The 14,412-nt window shown below is 42.1% G+C and overlaps 1 protein-coding gene across 1 annotated transcript in view; it reads left to right on the top strand.

Moving 5' to 3' along the window:
- Window positions 1–14,098, top strand: part of LOC124544741 (aquaporin AQPAe.a-like) — a 337,522-nt gene extending 323,424 nt beyond the window's left edge. The window contains exons 6-7 of the mRNA XM_047123400.1: window positions 3,329–3,409; window positions 10,832–14,098. Coding sequence (XP_046979356.1) covers window positions 3,329–3,409; window positions 10,832–11,008 — 258 coding nt within the window. The 3' untranslated portion in view covers window positions 11,009–14,098. The remainder of the gene's footprint in view (window positions 1–3,328; window positions 3,410–10,831) is intronic.
- Window positions 14,099–14,412: the final 314 nt, after the last annotated feature.

Genomic DNA, 14,412 nt, shown 5'->3' with positions numbered 1-14,412 from the left:
CATTTTCATCGGTGTTTTCATAAAGTGAAAGGACATTATTTAGAGGTTGGCTATCCCACGTGTGTTGATTAAGCAATGTCCATTGGTGTTCGTCTTTTTGTGTGCTGAAAAATTTCCAATTATATGTCTGTGTTCAAGTTCTCTTCCACTTGCTCATTGCAATCTCCCAACAGATTTTGACATGGTAATGAGGGATCTTGGTGAGTATACGCTCGAGTTGTGAGCAGAACTTCTCCAATGCTTTTGTCAGGATCGTTATGGGCTGGAGCATGTGCGTTTACCAGTGTGTAGGCCTATTGGTACATTTAACTGTGACTAGAGAGAGGTGTTCAGAGGGTGACGAGATCACGGAGTCCTGGATACTGATATGCACGAGGAATACCGTTCCCAACAAATTTATGTTACTATTTTCCAGTTTGATTGCATGCTTACCCTTGTAGAGTCGATAGCCACTGGAATCAAAGTGACCACAATCACGAAAACGTGTTTCTTGTACTGCAAGTATACGAATCCCAAATCTATCACAAGTATCTGTCAGTATCTTGAGTTCTCCTACTTTAGTCAGTATCTGTACGTTCAGTGTACCAGTGAATTGCTTTCGATTTGGTTTGAGTAGTTTTGGGAAGCTCCGACTCTTCCTTGCATGATGTCCTGGTCCCCCAGAATCCGAATGACCAGGTTCGCCTTCGCTCTTCTGAGTTACAGCCTGAGGTAGCTGCTTTGTTGCTCGTGTTTCCCTCATGCTAAGTTCATGGTTGGTTTGAGCTGGTGGGCGTCTCCCCGAGGCGAGTGGCTGATTGCCGATTCAATTCACTCTTATCGTACGGGTTGCTAGTCCACGGATTAAGTGCTGGAGTTTTGTAGATGCCTTTTGATGTTTTTGGCTTTTACCCTCCTCCTTCATCCGGGCTTGGGACTGAGCTACTCAATCCACCCAGTAATTGCTCCAGGCGGGGTTTATTTTTTAAAATTTTTACAAAAAGTGATGACTGGTTTCGTTAGATTAACTATCATGTTCAGATGACATGTAGTATTATAAATGTACTCGCAGTGTACAACTGTGGAACGCCGTTGCATCATTGATAACATTCTCACTGTGAAATCTGTTAAGTGTAGCCATACTATCGGCGACAGCGATTCAAACAAAAAGCCTACACAGAATCGTAAAAATTTTATACATTGAAACGTCCATGTAATTATTTTCGTTACAGTTAGTAACTGAACACAGAAAGTTGTCATGTAAGCTGTGCTTGAAATCAAAAGTAAAACGTAAAATATATATACAACGTCGTCACACTGGGTAACTTGTCCACCCAGAGTGAAAATGTATATAAATTTTACGTTCTAATTTTGACTGATAGTACATTTTAATTGGCAAATCTTTGTGTTCAGTTTGCTCACTGTAACGAAGATAATTAAATAGACGTTTCAATGCATAAAATTTTTACGACTCTGTCCAGGCTTTTTGTTTCAGTTGCTATTACCGATTGCGTGGCTGCACATAACAGGTTTAACCTAAAGGTTTAAAATAAGAATGTTATCGACGATGCAGTGGCACTGTACACTGCTAGTGCATTTATAGTACTACATGTGATCTGAAGATGGAAGTTAAGCTACCGAAACAGGTCATCACTTTGTATAAAAAAGTAGAAAATTAAATTTTTTTGTAATTTTACATTTGATTATCAGCATACGACCGCTTTCTCCTACTCTAATAGGGTCAAATTTATCCAATAAACAAAATTGTATGTCATTGGTAGAATTTGTTGACAGGCGACTGAATGGTAAATGGACCAAGGTAGTTCTTTACTGGATTTTTAGAGGTAAGAAAAGATATAGACACTGTCAGACATAACAGGAGGCAAATAGATGAGATTATATTAAATGCATAATGAGGACTTACGGACTTGACAACGACTGCCCAGTTTGAAACTGTGGCCTACTTCAAAGACGTATCATTTAATTTCAGAGGATAACAATTCTCAAGTACACTATATTGGTTGATGCTCGTAGCTGAAAACATAAACAACGTTTACAGTAGATAGTAATGTGAAATTAACTTATGATAACGAAGCATTTTGTATACAAATCAAAACAGTTACCAAAAAGTAATCGGCAACGACCAGTAATTAACTAATACTTTGATAAAGACCTGAAGTTAAACGATAACAGGACAACGTTAATTGTATTTATCATTTAATAAGGATGAGAAACTTGTACGTAATGTGCTCTGAAGTGGCTGATAATTATGTGGAGATAACAGAAAATACATTGGAGTTAGCTTGTAACGATCAGATAAGGCTTCGAGGCTGATGTGATGATAAAATGGTGATGATACTATGGTTGCAATTTGATGGCAATGATCTGAGGGAGCTCATCTGGGGCAGACGATCAGAGAGATGTCATCTGAGAGAGATGATCTGAGAGAGGCGATCTGATGGTGATGGTCTGATGGTGACGAACTGGTGACGATGTTCGAAGGTGGCGTTTCGAGGTGATGTTATGAGGTTGACGACCTGATGATATCAACGTGATCTGTCGGAGAGAGTGCCTTAAGGTTGAAGCAAAGAGGAAGATGCACTGAGAAGAAGTGTCTGCGAAATATCAAGTGCCTCAGTTACACAATATGAGACACTATTAGACTTCCGTCAGCTGGTGTGTTTAACACAGATATTGCTATGACCAAGCCTGTGGCGCAGAGCATGTGGCAATGGGAGTGGAAGCGACCTGAAATACGCACAGAAGCTGCTCGGGGTGAAATTTTAATGAGATTATTACCTTCATTTGGAAAGGAATTCTTACAATCCATTTAATATCTTATGATCCAGCACCCCACTTGAAAATTTGCATGGTGGATTTCTCTGAACAAAAATGCAAAATATTAGCATTTAGTTTCAACTCCTAGTTTTGTTTGAATAGTGCATCTTACTTCAAAACCTCTGACGTCCAGCAATCAATGCTAAATAAACAAGCCGTTTGAACCAATCCCAAAACCACCCCTTATCTACATTGCATATCATCTGAAATGTTGTTTTATGAGTACGCACTTATGTTGTTTATTTGGACTAGTAGCATCCTTTCATAAAAATAGATTGGTGAATTTTGGAAAACCTAAAATCAGTTGAACTAGACTCTTGTTAATTCCATTTCCGTGTGTGAAATTCTAGAAGCGATGCATGAACCAAATTAAATACTCCATTGAGCAGACTTTGTACAGACAAAGGAAAAATAAATCAATGTTCACCGTATTTCAAAGCTGTTACATGATGCTGCGAATCAATTCTCAACCTGTGCTGTGTCGTGACTGCTGTTGTTTCGTGGTTTGCAGGGCCCTTACACGGGAGCCAGCATGAACCCAGTGAGGACACTGGCTCCAGCGCTCTGGAAGAACGTCTGGACGGACCACTGGGTAAGTTCGCAGAGCTTTTCCAGGGACCACATCTCAGACGCTGTTGTGTTCAGTATAAGAGTAAATTGTGACGAAGGTTTGGAATCCACATAAACACTTTTCATGGGGAGTTTCTTGGTGGCAAACAGATCCAGACCTTGCTTCTCACTGAACAGAATGTCTTCCAAACACATGTAATAACAAAAAAATATGAAAATATATTGAAGAATCCGCCTCACTTGCGAGAATTTTCTGGTCTTGACCTAGGTTTCGGCTAGAATAATCTGGCTTTCTTCAGAAGCATAAAATTACTATAACATGCCAGAGTAAGGCACAGTTAACATTAAAAATTAAAACCTATAATACCGTGGTACCATGTCGAATTAAAACCACTTAACTAAAGTGCAGCCCCGGCATCACGTTACCACGCGGTCGGTTGGCAGCGGCAACTACGTTGGCACTGACAGCTGCACGCGTGCCTTACTCTGGTATGTTATAGCAATTTTATGCTTCTGAAGAAGGCTAGATTATTCTAGCCGAAACTTTGGTCAAGACCAGAAAATTCTTTCAACTGAGGCGGATTCTTCAGTATGTTAGTCTATCACAACTGCTGACTGGACTGCAATATGCTAAAAAAAATGTGACGAAACATGATCCTTCAAAGTTCTTTTTAGAATTGAGTATAAAGAATGTTTTATGTAATAGTCTGTTGAATATTTTAGGAAGAAAACAACATTTTTCTCTCATTGACGGAGGCCGTCTGCTTGAGAAAACTACACTGAAGTGAAAAACTTAATGATGAAAATAACTTTCTTATGATCTGTTACTGCCAAGTAACATAACTCGATGAAGCTTGGGCCATACATAGAAAGAACTATTACAGTATGGTACACAGCGTATCTGAAAGAAATATGCAATGAGTCGAAATAAATGACACTCTCATTCAAAAACGAAAATTGCACTGAAATCATGCTATTTATGATGGTCCCCTGGGCATTACAAAAGGCAGGGCATGATCCTTAATAGGATGCGTTATCACTGCGGGAGGCAGTGCATGCTCTGCAACGTGCTCCTACGTTGCCCGCAAGGTTGGTATGGAGTTTTGTGGTGGAATGCTCCATGTCTCCTACAACACGTTTGACAACGGTGTTCGACAATATTCCCACGTGCATTATGTGTTCACACCTACCCTTCACACAAATTTACGACCAACATTGTCGAACATAATCGTTTTGATGGTCCAGGTGTAGGGAGGACTAATGTCGTGTGGGCGTACTGATATATAAATCTTTGAACACGGTACACTGTCCTGTCAACGTTATTGTTACACTGTACTCCTCCCCCATGTGTGTCTTTTCAGGGGTAAATTCGGCAATGACTTCGTTTTCAAGGTTGACAGTGCGCGTAGGCATCGAACAGCGCAGGAGGTAGCGAGAGAGAGAGAGTGAGAGAGTGTGTGTGTGTGTGAGAGAGAGAGAGAAGGAGAGAGTGAGAGAGAGAGAGAGAGAGAGAGAGAGAGAGAGAGAGAGAGAGGAGAGTGAGTGAGAGAGCGAGAGAGTGTATGAGAGAGAGAGAGAGAGAGAGAGAGAGAGAGACAGTGAGAGAGAGTGTGACAGTGAGTGTGGGAGAGAGTGGGAGAGCTATTGGAACGAGGGGACATTCAGCGAATGGACTGGTCTGCTCGTTCCCCCCTTTTTAAACCCCATCGAGCACGTGTGGTGTGCTTTGAGGAGACGCGTAGCATTACGTCCACATATACCAAGGACCATGCAGCAGTTGTCAACAGCACTGGTGATAGAATAGAAAGCAATACGACAAGAACTCTTACCAATTTTGCAGCTATCATGGGAGTAAGTGGTAGAACATGCAGTGCCATCCGTGGTGATTGCACACACCGTTAAGATTCATGTCTCGCCTTTTGTAATCTGCAGGGGACCATCATGAGCAGCTGTGACTACAGTGTAGATATTATCTTTAAATAAAAGTATAATTTATGTTCGTCTCCTTGCGTCTTTCAGTACCTTCTGCACTGTACTGTAACAGTATATACAATACGTGATCAACAGATAAAATTCCAGCTTCCGAAAATATCATGATTATTTGAGCATTTAGGTATACAGTACCTTTTCTAATACACAGGTCTGTACCAAACTTTCAAGTAGGGCAGAATGTGCCAGATATAGCTTCCCTGTTTAATTCCAATCTGTGTCACGCTACGCTATATCCCACATTGGGTAAATCTTCACTACATCGCAATAAGTACGGCGTCCATGGAGACGAGGTGCACGCCAGAGGTTAAGTCTTCGAGTTGGCTTATTGCCTATGTACCGCATTTTTAAAATGTGACTGCGCCTATTCAGGCTGTTTTAGTTTTATTTCTAGACCATGCCCTCTTAGACAAATTATAGATTCAGGTATATCTTCTGAAGAAGACTCAATTATTTGCGCTGAAACCTAGGTAAAGGCTGGTTTCAATACCGCAATCGAGGCTGATAGTTTCTTATATAATAAACTAATGTCTCTGCTATAGGAGAACTATGCATTGCCAACGACTCCCCTTCAAACGCCGCAAGATTCTTCCACAGTACTCTCAAAATCTTGATAACCACCGAGCGTTTTCACGCTGAGTGGTCAGATATGTGTCATACTCCTAAATTGTAGGGGTAAAATGTCCAAGTATCACATGGTTAACACCTCCACGTACACAGTAGGGAAGGTCACTCTTCCAAATCAGTGTACATGTTTTTTTGTAAAGTATATGGTTAAATCTCAGGCGCGTCGCAGTCCAACAAAATGTGCGTGGGACAGTTTGTTTGGAATACTACTGTGTGGCGAGGACACGGGGCTGTAGTTCACTATAGGACACCCACATAGCTGCGCTACAAGTTTTCTATTCATTGTTCCACTGGCTACTTAGAGATGCTTTCAATGATGCAACTAAGTTCTGGTCCTTGTTGTATTCATCACTGCCAGTAATGGATGCGTCCTATGCTAGCCTCCCGTATTTTCGTTGCCTCAAAGGCGTCCCCGACAGTTGACGCTAACTTCTGTGGCCTCCTTTTATCGACGTACTCACGGCACACTACGCTGGTGTGCAAAAGTGTAAGGATGAAAGCATCTTTCACATGATGTGTCATTGCCAGGTAAAGTAGCTTGGTGAAACTTCGACCACAGGAAGAACTGCTACAGGGTGGTACAGAAGGCAACTGAGAAGACATACGTGATGATTTGAAAATATGAAACTTTTTATTCAAAGACAATAATCATACTGAAGTCACCGCGGTTCATGATGGTCCTGTGGACACTAGAAAAGATTGTACATGGTTTTTAATATGGTTTGTGATCGCTACTGATGGCAATGCATGCTTTCCAAGATGCTGCCATGCTGGCATCAAGTTTGGTAAGGAGTTCTGGTGGTAGGACGTTCCATTCCGCCAACAGCACAGCTGACATCCATCTGCTGGGTGGTCGCTGGTGCATGTGGACGTGCTACAACACGTCTCTCTCCAATGCGTCCCGCACGTTCCCTGTGGGATTTAAGTCGGGGGGAACGGGCAAAACAGTCGATTCGCCGAATATTCTCTCGCTCCACGCTCCATGAGCTCCTCCACATAAGCTTTCCGATGCTGTCGCACATTGTCATCCATAAAATTGAAGTCATAGCCGTGTGCTCGCCTGAAAAGGCGCCTATCGGAAAAGAGTACAGTGTCACACGAACATTGGCCAGTGAGAGTACTGTGTTCAAAGCCTGGAGGTCTGTACGATCACGAACATTATATCTACGCACAGCATAACACCCAGACCACTGGACAGACTACTGGAAATATTCTCATTCAGTTAGAGGCGGAACATCCAGGAACATCACGCTTTATCCTACGCTGCCTGAGATGAAAGTAAACCACCCAAAAGTGAGGAGGGAACGAAATAAAACTTAAGTGCTTTGGAAGAGATGTTATTTAAATGATTAAAAACGTGGGATCATGTGTACAAAGTACTTGAAAGTATGAACCCGCTTATCGATATGATGCTGTACCATCCCAGGCCTGGTTGCATGCAATTATTCGGTCGGGAAAGGTGTCATAAAGCCGTTGCATCTTCTCCTGAGCCAAGCTAGACCGCGACTGTTGTAAATGGTTCATGATATCTTCGATAGTGACGCTGGGACTGAGTTGACATCCGAGCTAGTCCCATACATGTTCTATCGAGGAGATTCAGGCGGACTTTCTGGCCATGGAAATACCTCATCATCACGCAGGTTGTTCATAGAGACACGTACCATGTATGGACAAAAACATTCCCGTTGATAAATAGCACCATGGTGGTGTGCAAAAAGTAGCACAAGAGAAGGCAGGATGTCCATGACGTACTATTGTGACATCAGGGTTCCCTCAGTCACTACCAGCCGTGACCTGAAGTCATACTCAATGGCTCCCCACAACATGATGCCAGAAGTAATACTGTTGTGCCTGTTCCAGACATCAGAGGAATGGAACATCTCCTCAGATCACCACTATACTTGTAGATGATTGTTATCTGTGGAAGTTCTGGATCGCGATTCATCACTGAACACAATGCTACCCATCAGCAGTTCATGTTACCTGATGATGGCATTACTCCAAATGCACCCTCCCCATGGGACAGTAACACCATAGTCCAGCTGCCACCGACTAATGGTGCAGGACACAAGAAGTTGCAGGAAATTCATTACTCATTCTCGGCTGACAAGCACGTTCGTGAAGGGGTTACAGAGAGCTTGGTGATCAGACACTCGATCAAAACCTTGGACGGCGAGTATGTCTGCCTTCATACCCCCATGCCTTATATCAGGCCACTATCACAGCTGAAACCCACACAAATCTAAATATTGCACGATTCGACCAACGTGCGAAATGGAGACCCACAATGAGGAAACTCTCAAACTGTGTCAGATGCTGACAACGCTGTATCAAATGGGTACACAGCATCTCCAAGTCCTTAATCATTGATGCACCCTGAAGATTAATCAATCACAAAAGGCTGCAACTGTAGTTATTTACATGCCTACTGATAGTGGGAATGCATAGGAAATTTGACATAACATGATGTCTTCTAGGTGTTTCATTTTCTTTTCAGGCACTGTAGTCACTATTCATTAAGAAGTTTCATTGACATAAGACGATGTCCTCTGGATATTTCACTTTCTTTTCAGGCAGTAAACAGTGTGTGTGTGTCCACATAAGGTGATGTCCTCTTGATGTTTCACTTATATATATATATATATATGTACTAAATACTGTGTGTGTGTCCAGCATCTCCTCTGGAACCCCTGGGTTGATTTCAATGGAATTTGGTAAATAAATGGCAAACTTCACGACTATCAGCACTGACATAGTTAAAGCCTCCTAGCTGTAATAGGAGCAAAAACTTATTTTTTCAGCTTTGCCATGTCGGCTGGCCTGCACAAGAAGCAAGTTGGGAAAGATTAATATCAGTCTGTCTTATCGACATGCTTTCCAGCACAACCTATATGGCACGGGCAACACTCATTTTTCCAGCCCTTCATGACAGGTGTGCTGTGTTAGTGCAATTAGGCCTGCTTTATCGACCTGTTTTGCAAGGGCTACACATGGGGATGTGCACAGCTGAGGGAAGATTGATATGGATAAAGCAGGGCATAAGCAGAGGGGGCAGGATGGGACTGTTTGGGAGAGAGGGCAGGAACGGATGGACAGAGAGAGTGGGAACAGAGAGAAAGGGGGGGGGGAGAAGATGGATCCAAAGAAGGAGGTGGATAGGAAGAGGCAGGCAGGAGAATATGGACAGAGGGAGGATTATTTTTTCAGCTTTGCCATGTCGGCTGGCCTGCACAAGAAGCAAGTTGGGAAAGATTAATATCAGTCTGTCTTATCGACATGCTTTCCAGCACAACCTATATGGCACGGGCAACACTCATTTTTCCAGCCCTTCATGACAGGTGTGCTGTGTTAGTGCAATTAGGCCTGCTTTATCGACCTGTTTTGCAAGGGCTACACATGGGGATGTGCACAGCTGAGGGAAGATTGATATGGATAAAGCAGGGCATAAGCAGAGGGGGCAGGATGGGACTGTTTGGGAGAGAGGGCAGGAACGGATGGACAGAGAGAGTGGGAACAGAGAGAAAGGGAGGGGGGAGAAGATGGATCCAAAGAAGGAGGTGGATAGGAAGAGGCAGGCAGGAGAATATGGACAGAGGGAGGATGAGAAGGAGTACATGGACAGAGAGGGGAAGAAGAGCTGGATAGAGATTGGGGAGAGGAAATGGAGAGAATGGGGAGGACAGAAAGAGGGGAGGAGGAAATGGGTAGGAAGGGTTTTGGCAGGAGGCATGTAGAAGGTGTAGAGGGGTAGTGGGCAGGTGGAAAAGGAAGAGGGGAGAGGGAAGGTGAACGAGTTTACAGACAGAGGGAGGGGGAAGGAAGGTATGCTCAGAGAGTGTGGGCAGAGCACAGGGACCAAGAGAAGTGGGAAAAGTAGATGAAGAGACAGGGAGGGTGACAAGGAGGAGATGGACAAGTAGAGGTCGGAGGATGAGGTGGACATGGAGATGTGGGGAGCAACAAGTAGTCACAGAGAAGGTGGAGGAGGAGATGTGTGCTATGTATGTGCCGAACGCATGTACAAGCCAAGATGCACACCTTCCCCTACATCCACATTCACCACATATATTGCACATACTTCTCCTGCAACTTCACTTTATCTGTCTCTTCTTTCCACCCTCTCTGTGATGCATAGCCTATGACTGGGCTACTGAGCTGATTGTAAGTAGAGCCTCCGGCCTTTCTGCATAATGTGACGCTAGGAGGGGGAGTGTGGTCTCATCGCCCCAGATGCGTTTTATTCCCACGAAAAATCCCCACTACTCATTTGATAAGCTGGCTGAATGTACGTGGTGCCATCCTGGAATTATGGGGACGAGGAAAAGTCCCCATCACTATCCAGAATTGAATCTGGACCGCGAGGACCAGTGTATAGTGCTCTGACAGCTATACATATGTTAAGTGTTCTGTACCATCTAATAGGCTCACGAATAGGTTAAAAAGTATTTTGAATGCAAGATCTTTCACGGATGACCTATATTTCGATTTAATTCCTGTGTCGCTGCCTTCCCCACACATGAATTCCTGGTTGGTCGAGGTTAAATCGATCTGAACATATTACTAATAGATATTTGAGGATTATTTCTTGATTAGTATGATATGTAGTTGTGATCTGATTGATAGTAGATCTGTCTTGGCGCGTTTTGAGATCCTGATAACATCGATTGACGTTCCTACATCATGCGCACCTAATGTATCCGAAGAGAATGCTAACGACACGCTGCGCATTTCTTTTAATGACTGACACTGCACTCATCTATGTGGATGGAAATTTGTAAGCTACTCTGCAGTGTGAATGTTTTGTATGTGATGGTGCTGATGTTTTCAGATCTACTGGGTGGGTCCCCTGTCGGGTTCGGCGGTGGCGACCCTGCTGTACCAGCTGGTGTTCGAGGAGCGGCCATCCGAGGTGGCCTCCAAAAATAGCGACAACAGCGTTGGCTGCTGCGCCGGAGGTAGCACAGACGCTGACGACTCTGTGGTGACTGAGAGCCACAGGTTCTAGCAGCGGACGCGCCTCTTCACTGTTCTCAGACCAGACTTGGGAGCATCTGCGTTGGCTCCTCAGCGATCACGAACTTTACAGAACCTGCAAGCCCTTAGTCTGTTCTTTCCTCACTGTGCAGGGGTCGATGAGGACTGAAAAGCCAAGAACGTAACCTCTAGGAAAGCGAGATCATCGTACCTGAAATCACAAAAGCCTTGTGAAAGACAGAATTCATATACTGCAGAAACTCGTCGCAAATGGATACCTCATGGCAATGGATCACTCAGACACTGCTTCCTCTCAGTGATCAATCCTGCCCTCACAATGTGCCAATGGCTGCTCTCTAAGCTCAACAGAGCTCTAAGAATACAGGAAATTATTGAAATGTTTTTATTGCCTATGCATCTCAAATCATGCTTGACTTGTTAGTATTAAGAGCTTCAAGGCTCAAGACCGATATCCACTGTGCCGTTAATGTGAGATACTAGATAAAATACTTGCAAATATTAGATAATTAAGGGTTGGCTTATGTTTTTAGGGCTTTAAACTCAATTTAATTGTTTGAACTTATTTACTTTTGTTTTCCAACGACGTACTCCGTAGTTGAGTGTGCACCGTTTTGAAATTTCCTGGCAGATTTAAACTGTGTACGAGAGTGAGACTCTAAACCGAAACCTTATCTCTTGTGAGCAATGCTGTTACTGACTGAACTATACAGCCACTGCTCCATCTCGTGAGTCATATCTGTATAATTTAGTCGGTGAAGGTATTGCCAACTAAAGGCAAGTTTCCGGGCCCTACATGTACTTCTACACCTTTACTCCGCAAACAATCTTACAGTGTGTGACGAAGAGTATTTTGTGTATCTCAGTCAATATCCTCCTTTCTGTTACAGTCACGAATGATACGCGGGAAAATCGGTTGTTGGTAAGCCTCCGTGTGCGTTCGGATCTCTCTAATTTTGCCTTCACGATCATTTCGCGAGTTAAATCAGGTGGAAGCAATATGTTCATTGACTGTTTTAGTTACGTATGCTGTCGGAATTTTAACAGTAAACCATATCTTGCTGCACACTGCCTCTCTTGTAACGTTTGTCGCTCAGTTGGATGAGCGTCACCATTCCTAAATGTACGTTTAACGGCAAGTCGCTGCTCACCTTTGAGTTTTCTCTGTTTCCTCCATCGATTCTCCTATCTGCCAAGAGTTAACAGACTGAGAAGCAATATTCAAGTATCAGTCGAACTAGGGGTTCGTAATCTGCCTCCTTTGTTGTAGACTACACTTCTTGAGAATTCTTTCAATGAATCGAGACCTGGTCCGACACACAGTTTGAATCTACCACGAAGCTTCGAAGTAGGAATACTGTTTGAGCTCGAGTGTTTTATTGACATGGATCATTGATGATTTCCATTGAGACTTCTAGTGTGATTCAGTTGATCACCTACTCTTTGTAGCATTTACTGCAGCACGTATCTACTCTACCTGAACGCCTCGCAATGTAGTGCCTCAGTATGCTTCGTACCTTACATATGTGTCAAGAGGCTGCATACACCACAGTCTTTGTGTCACTTGTGTGACATAATCTTTCCTTTATTATTTTCTACGCCAGTGTTGCAGCAGTGTGACTTACATGAGTGGCTTCACGCATATCAGTTAGGGGCATATCGCTCTTACGATACGTTTCACATGAATTATCTCCGCGAAGTATAAAAAGACAAGGCCGTTCCTCCAGAGCCAAAAAAATATTGAGAAAACACAAAACAAAAACAGTTTTAACTGTGTGAATTGGTTCTTGTTTTCAGTACGAAACTGTGATTTAAGTATCAAATATTAGAATATGTTTAGTATATTAACAAAAACATAGAAAACATTTACACCAAATACAAATAATGTATGGAAAGCATTTCGCGGTACACATTCAGTTCAGCTGTTAATACAGTTCATCTTACACCGAGGTCTCAACTTGTGGTGTGATGAAGACTACAGTGTTGTCTGTCTGGACGGCTCCCTGACAGCGGTACGACGTTAATCTTCAATAAAATCCTATTGACTGTGTTACTTATCAAGCTCTCTATTTATTACCAAAGCCAGTGATATATACAAAATTTTAATGGCTCGCATGACTGTTACTGGAAAGTGTGTCACCAAAAATCGCGGTTGAATCAGTGGAACAGAATAACTTCATCTTCGTCGTTTCCCATGTCCGCGCTTCCTTTAATTTATCATTTTTAAAGCAGTAGTTTCCGTCCATTATTTACGTCTTTTCGTACCAAATGGTATTGGTTGATTTCCTTTCTTTTGCTGAAATATCATTTCCCATTTCTTGTTAGGGTTGTCTTTTTTCAAATGTTTCCGAAGCTTAACTACTTTCTTTCTACACATTTATCACGAAATCAATTTGAAAACACACTACTTGTTACCAAAGATCTCTCACTAATGAATATAGCTTGCCAAGGAGTTTCATTAAGTATATTTCAGCTCCTTTCATGTCATAGAGTCTCTGATGAAAAGTGCTCTGACAAATTTAAAAAACAATTTCGCAGGAATTAACAGCAGATATTTAAATTTACTTCTATTTTTTCCTGTAAATATTTTAAAATTTCTCTACTCTAGTTTGTCTGTTGTCCACACTGCATATAAAATCACTGCCATTTTGAAAGTATGAGATGAGATATAAAACTTTAGAAAGAAGATAAAATTACAGTGACTGCTCCGATTTTAATGTGAGCTCCTGACTAATCGCTATACTTCAGTTAAAAATCATCAGACATTGATGTTATGGTACAGGATATTCGATATTCGCTCAGCAGGATCTTGATATTAAATCTAAACAACGTTAGTATGGGATATTATTTATTGTACTCAAGTTTATGTTCACCAAAATAGAGAAGCATTTGAATATTTCAAGTTTTAAAGCACTTACATTTTACAAATGTAAATTTAATTTATGGTGCTGGTTTTGTTTATTTATTTATTGTGAGATATACTTCTATTAAACTGTAGCAATAGCTGTTTATTGTACACATTTGTTTTTTGTTTCCTATTTATCACGGGTATGCACCTTTTGTTACCCTGTTAAGTATATTAGTATATCCTGATGCTGTGAACGTAAGTTGTTTTGTGAATTGTCAGATTTTATGTATATGTGCAAGTCACAAAAATAAATTTTATGTTTGTTAAAAGTTTGTAATATTTCTTTCTTTCTTGAATGTGGTCTTATATTAAAAAAAGAAAAAGAAAAGTTCGTTTACCACAATCAAAGTCACAAAGGATACAAAACTGGTTACAGATTGTCAATTTGCTGATCCTTCTCAAATTCAGTAATGCCTTTGATACTATCGAGACTGACACACTATTTGCATAAGATCCCCCCCCCCCCCCCCAGGGGGCTTACCACTCTTTGATGAGTTCGTGCTTGGGTA

This window comes from Schistocerca americana, chromosome 8 (assembly GCF_021461395.2).
Source record: "Schistocerca americana isolate TAMUIC-IGC-003095 chromosome 8, iqSchAmer2.1, whole genome shotgun sequence".
NCBI classification, from domain to species: domain Eukaryota; kingdom Metazoa; phylum Arthropoda; class Insecta; order Orthoptera; family Acrididae; genus Schistocerca; species Schistocerca americana.
The sequence above is the reverse complement of the archived record's forward strand: the minus strand, read 5'-3'. Positions and strand labels throughout refer to the sequence as shown.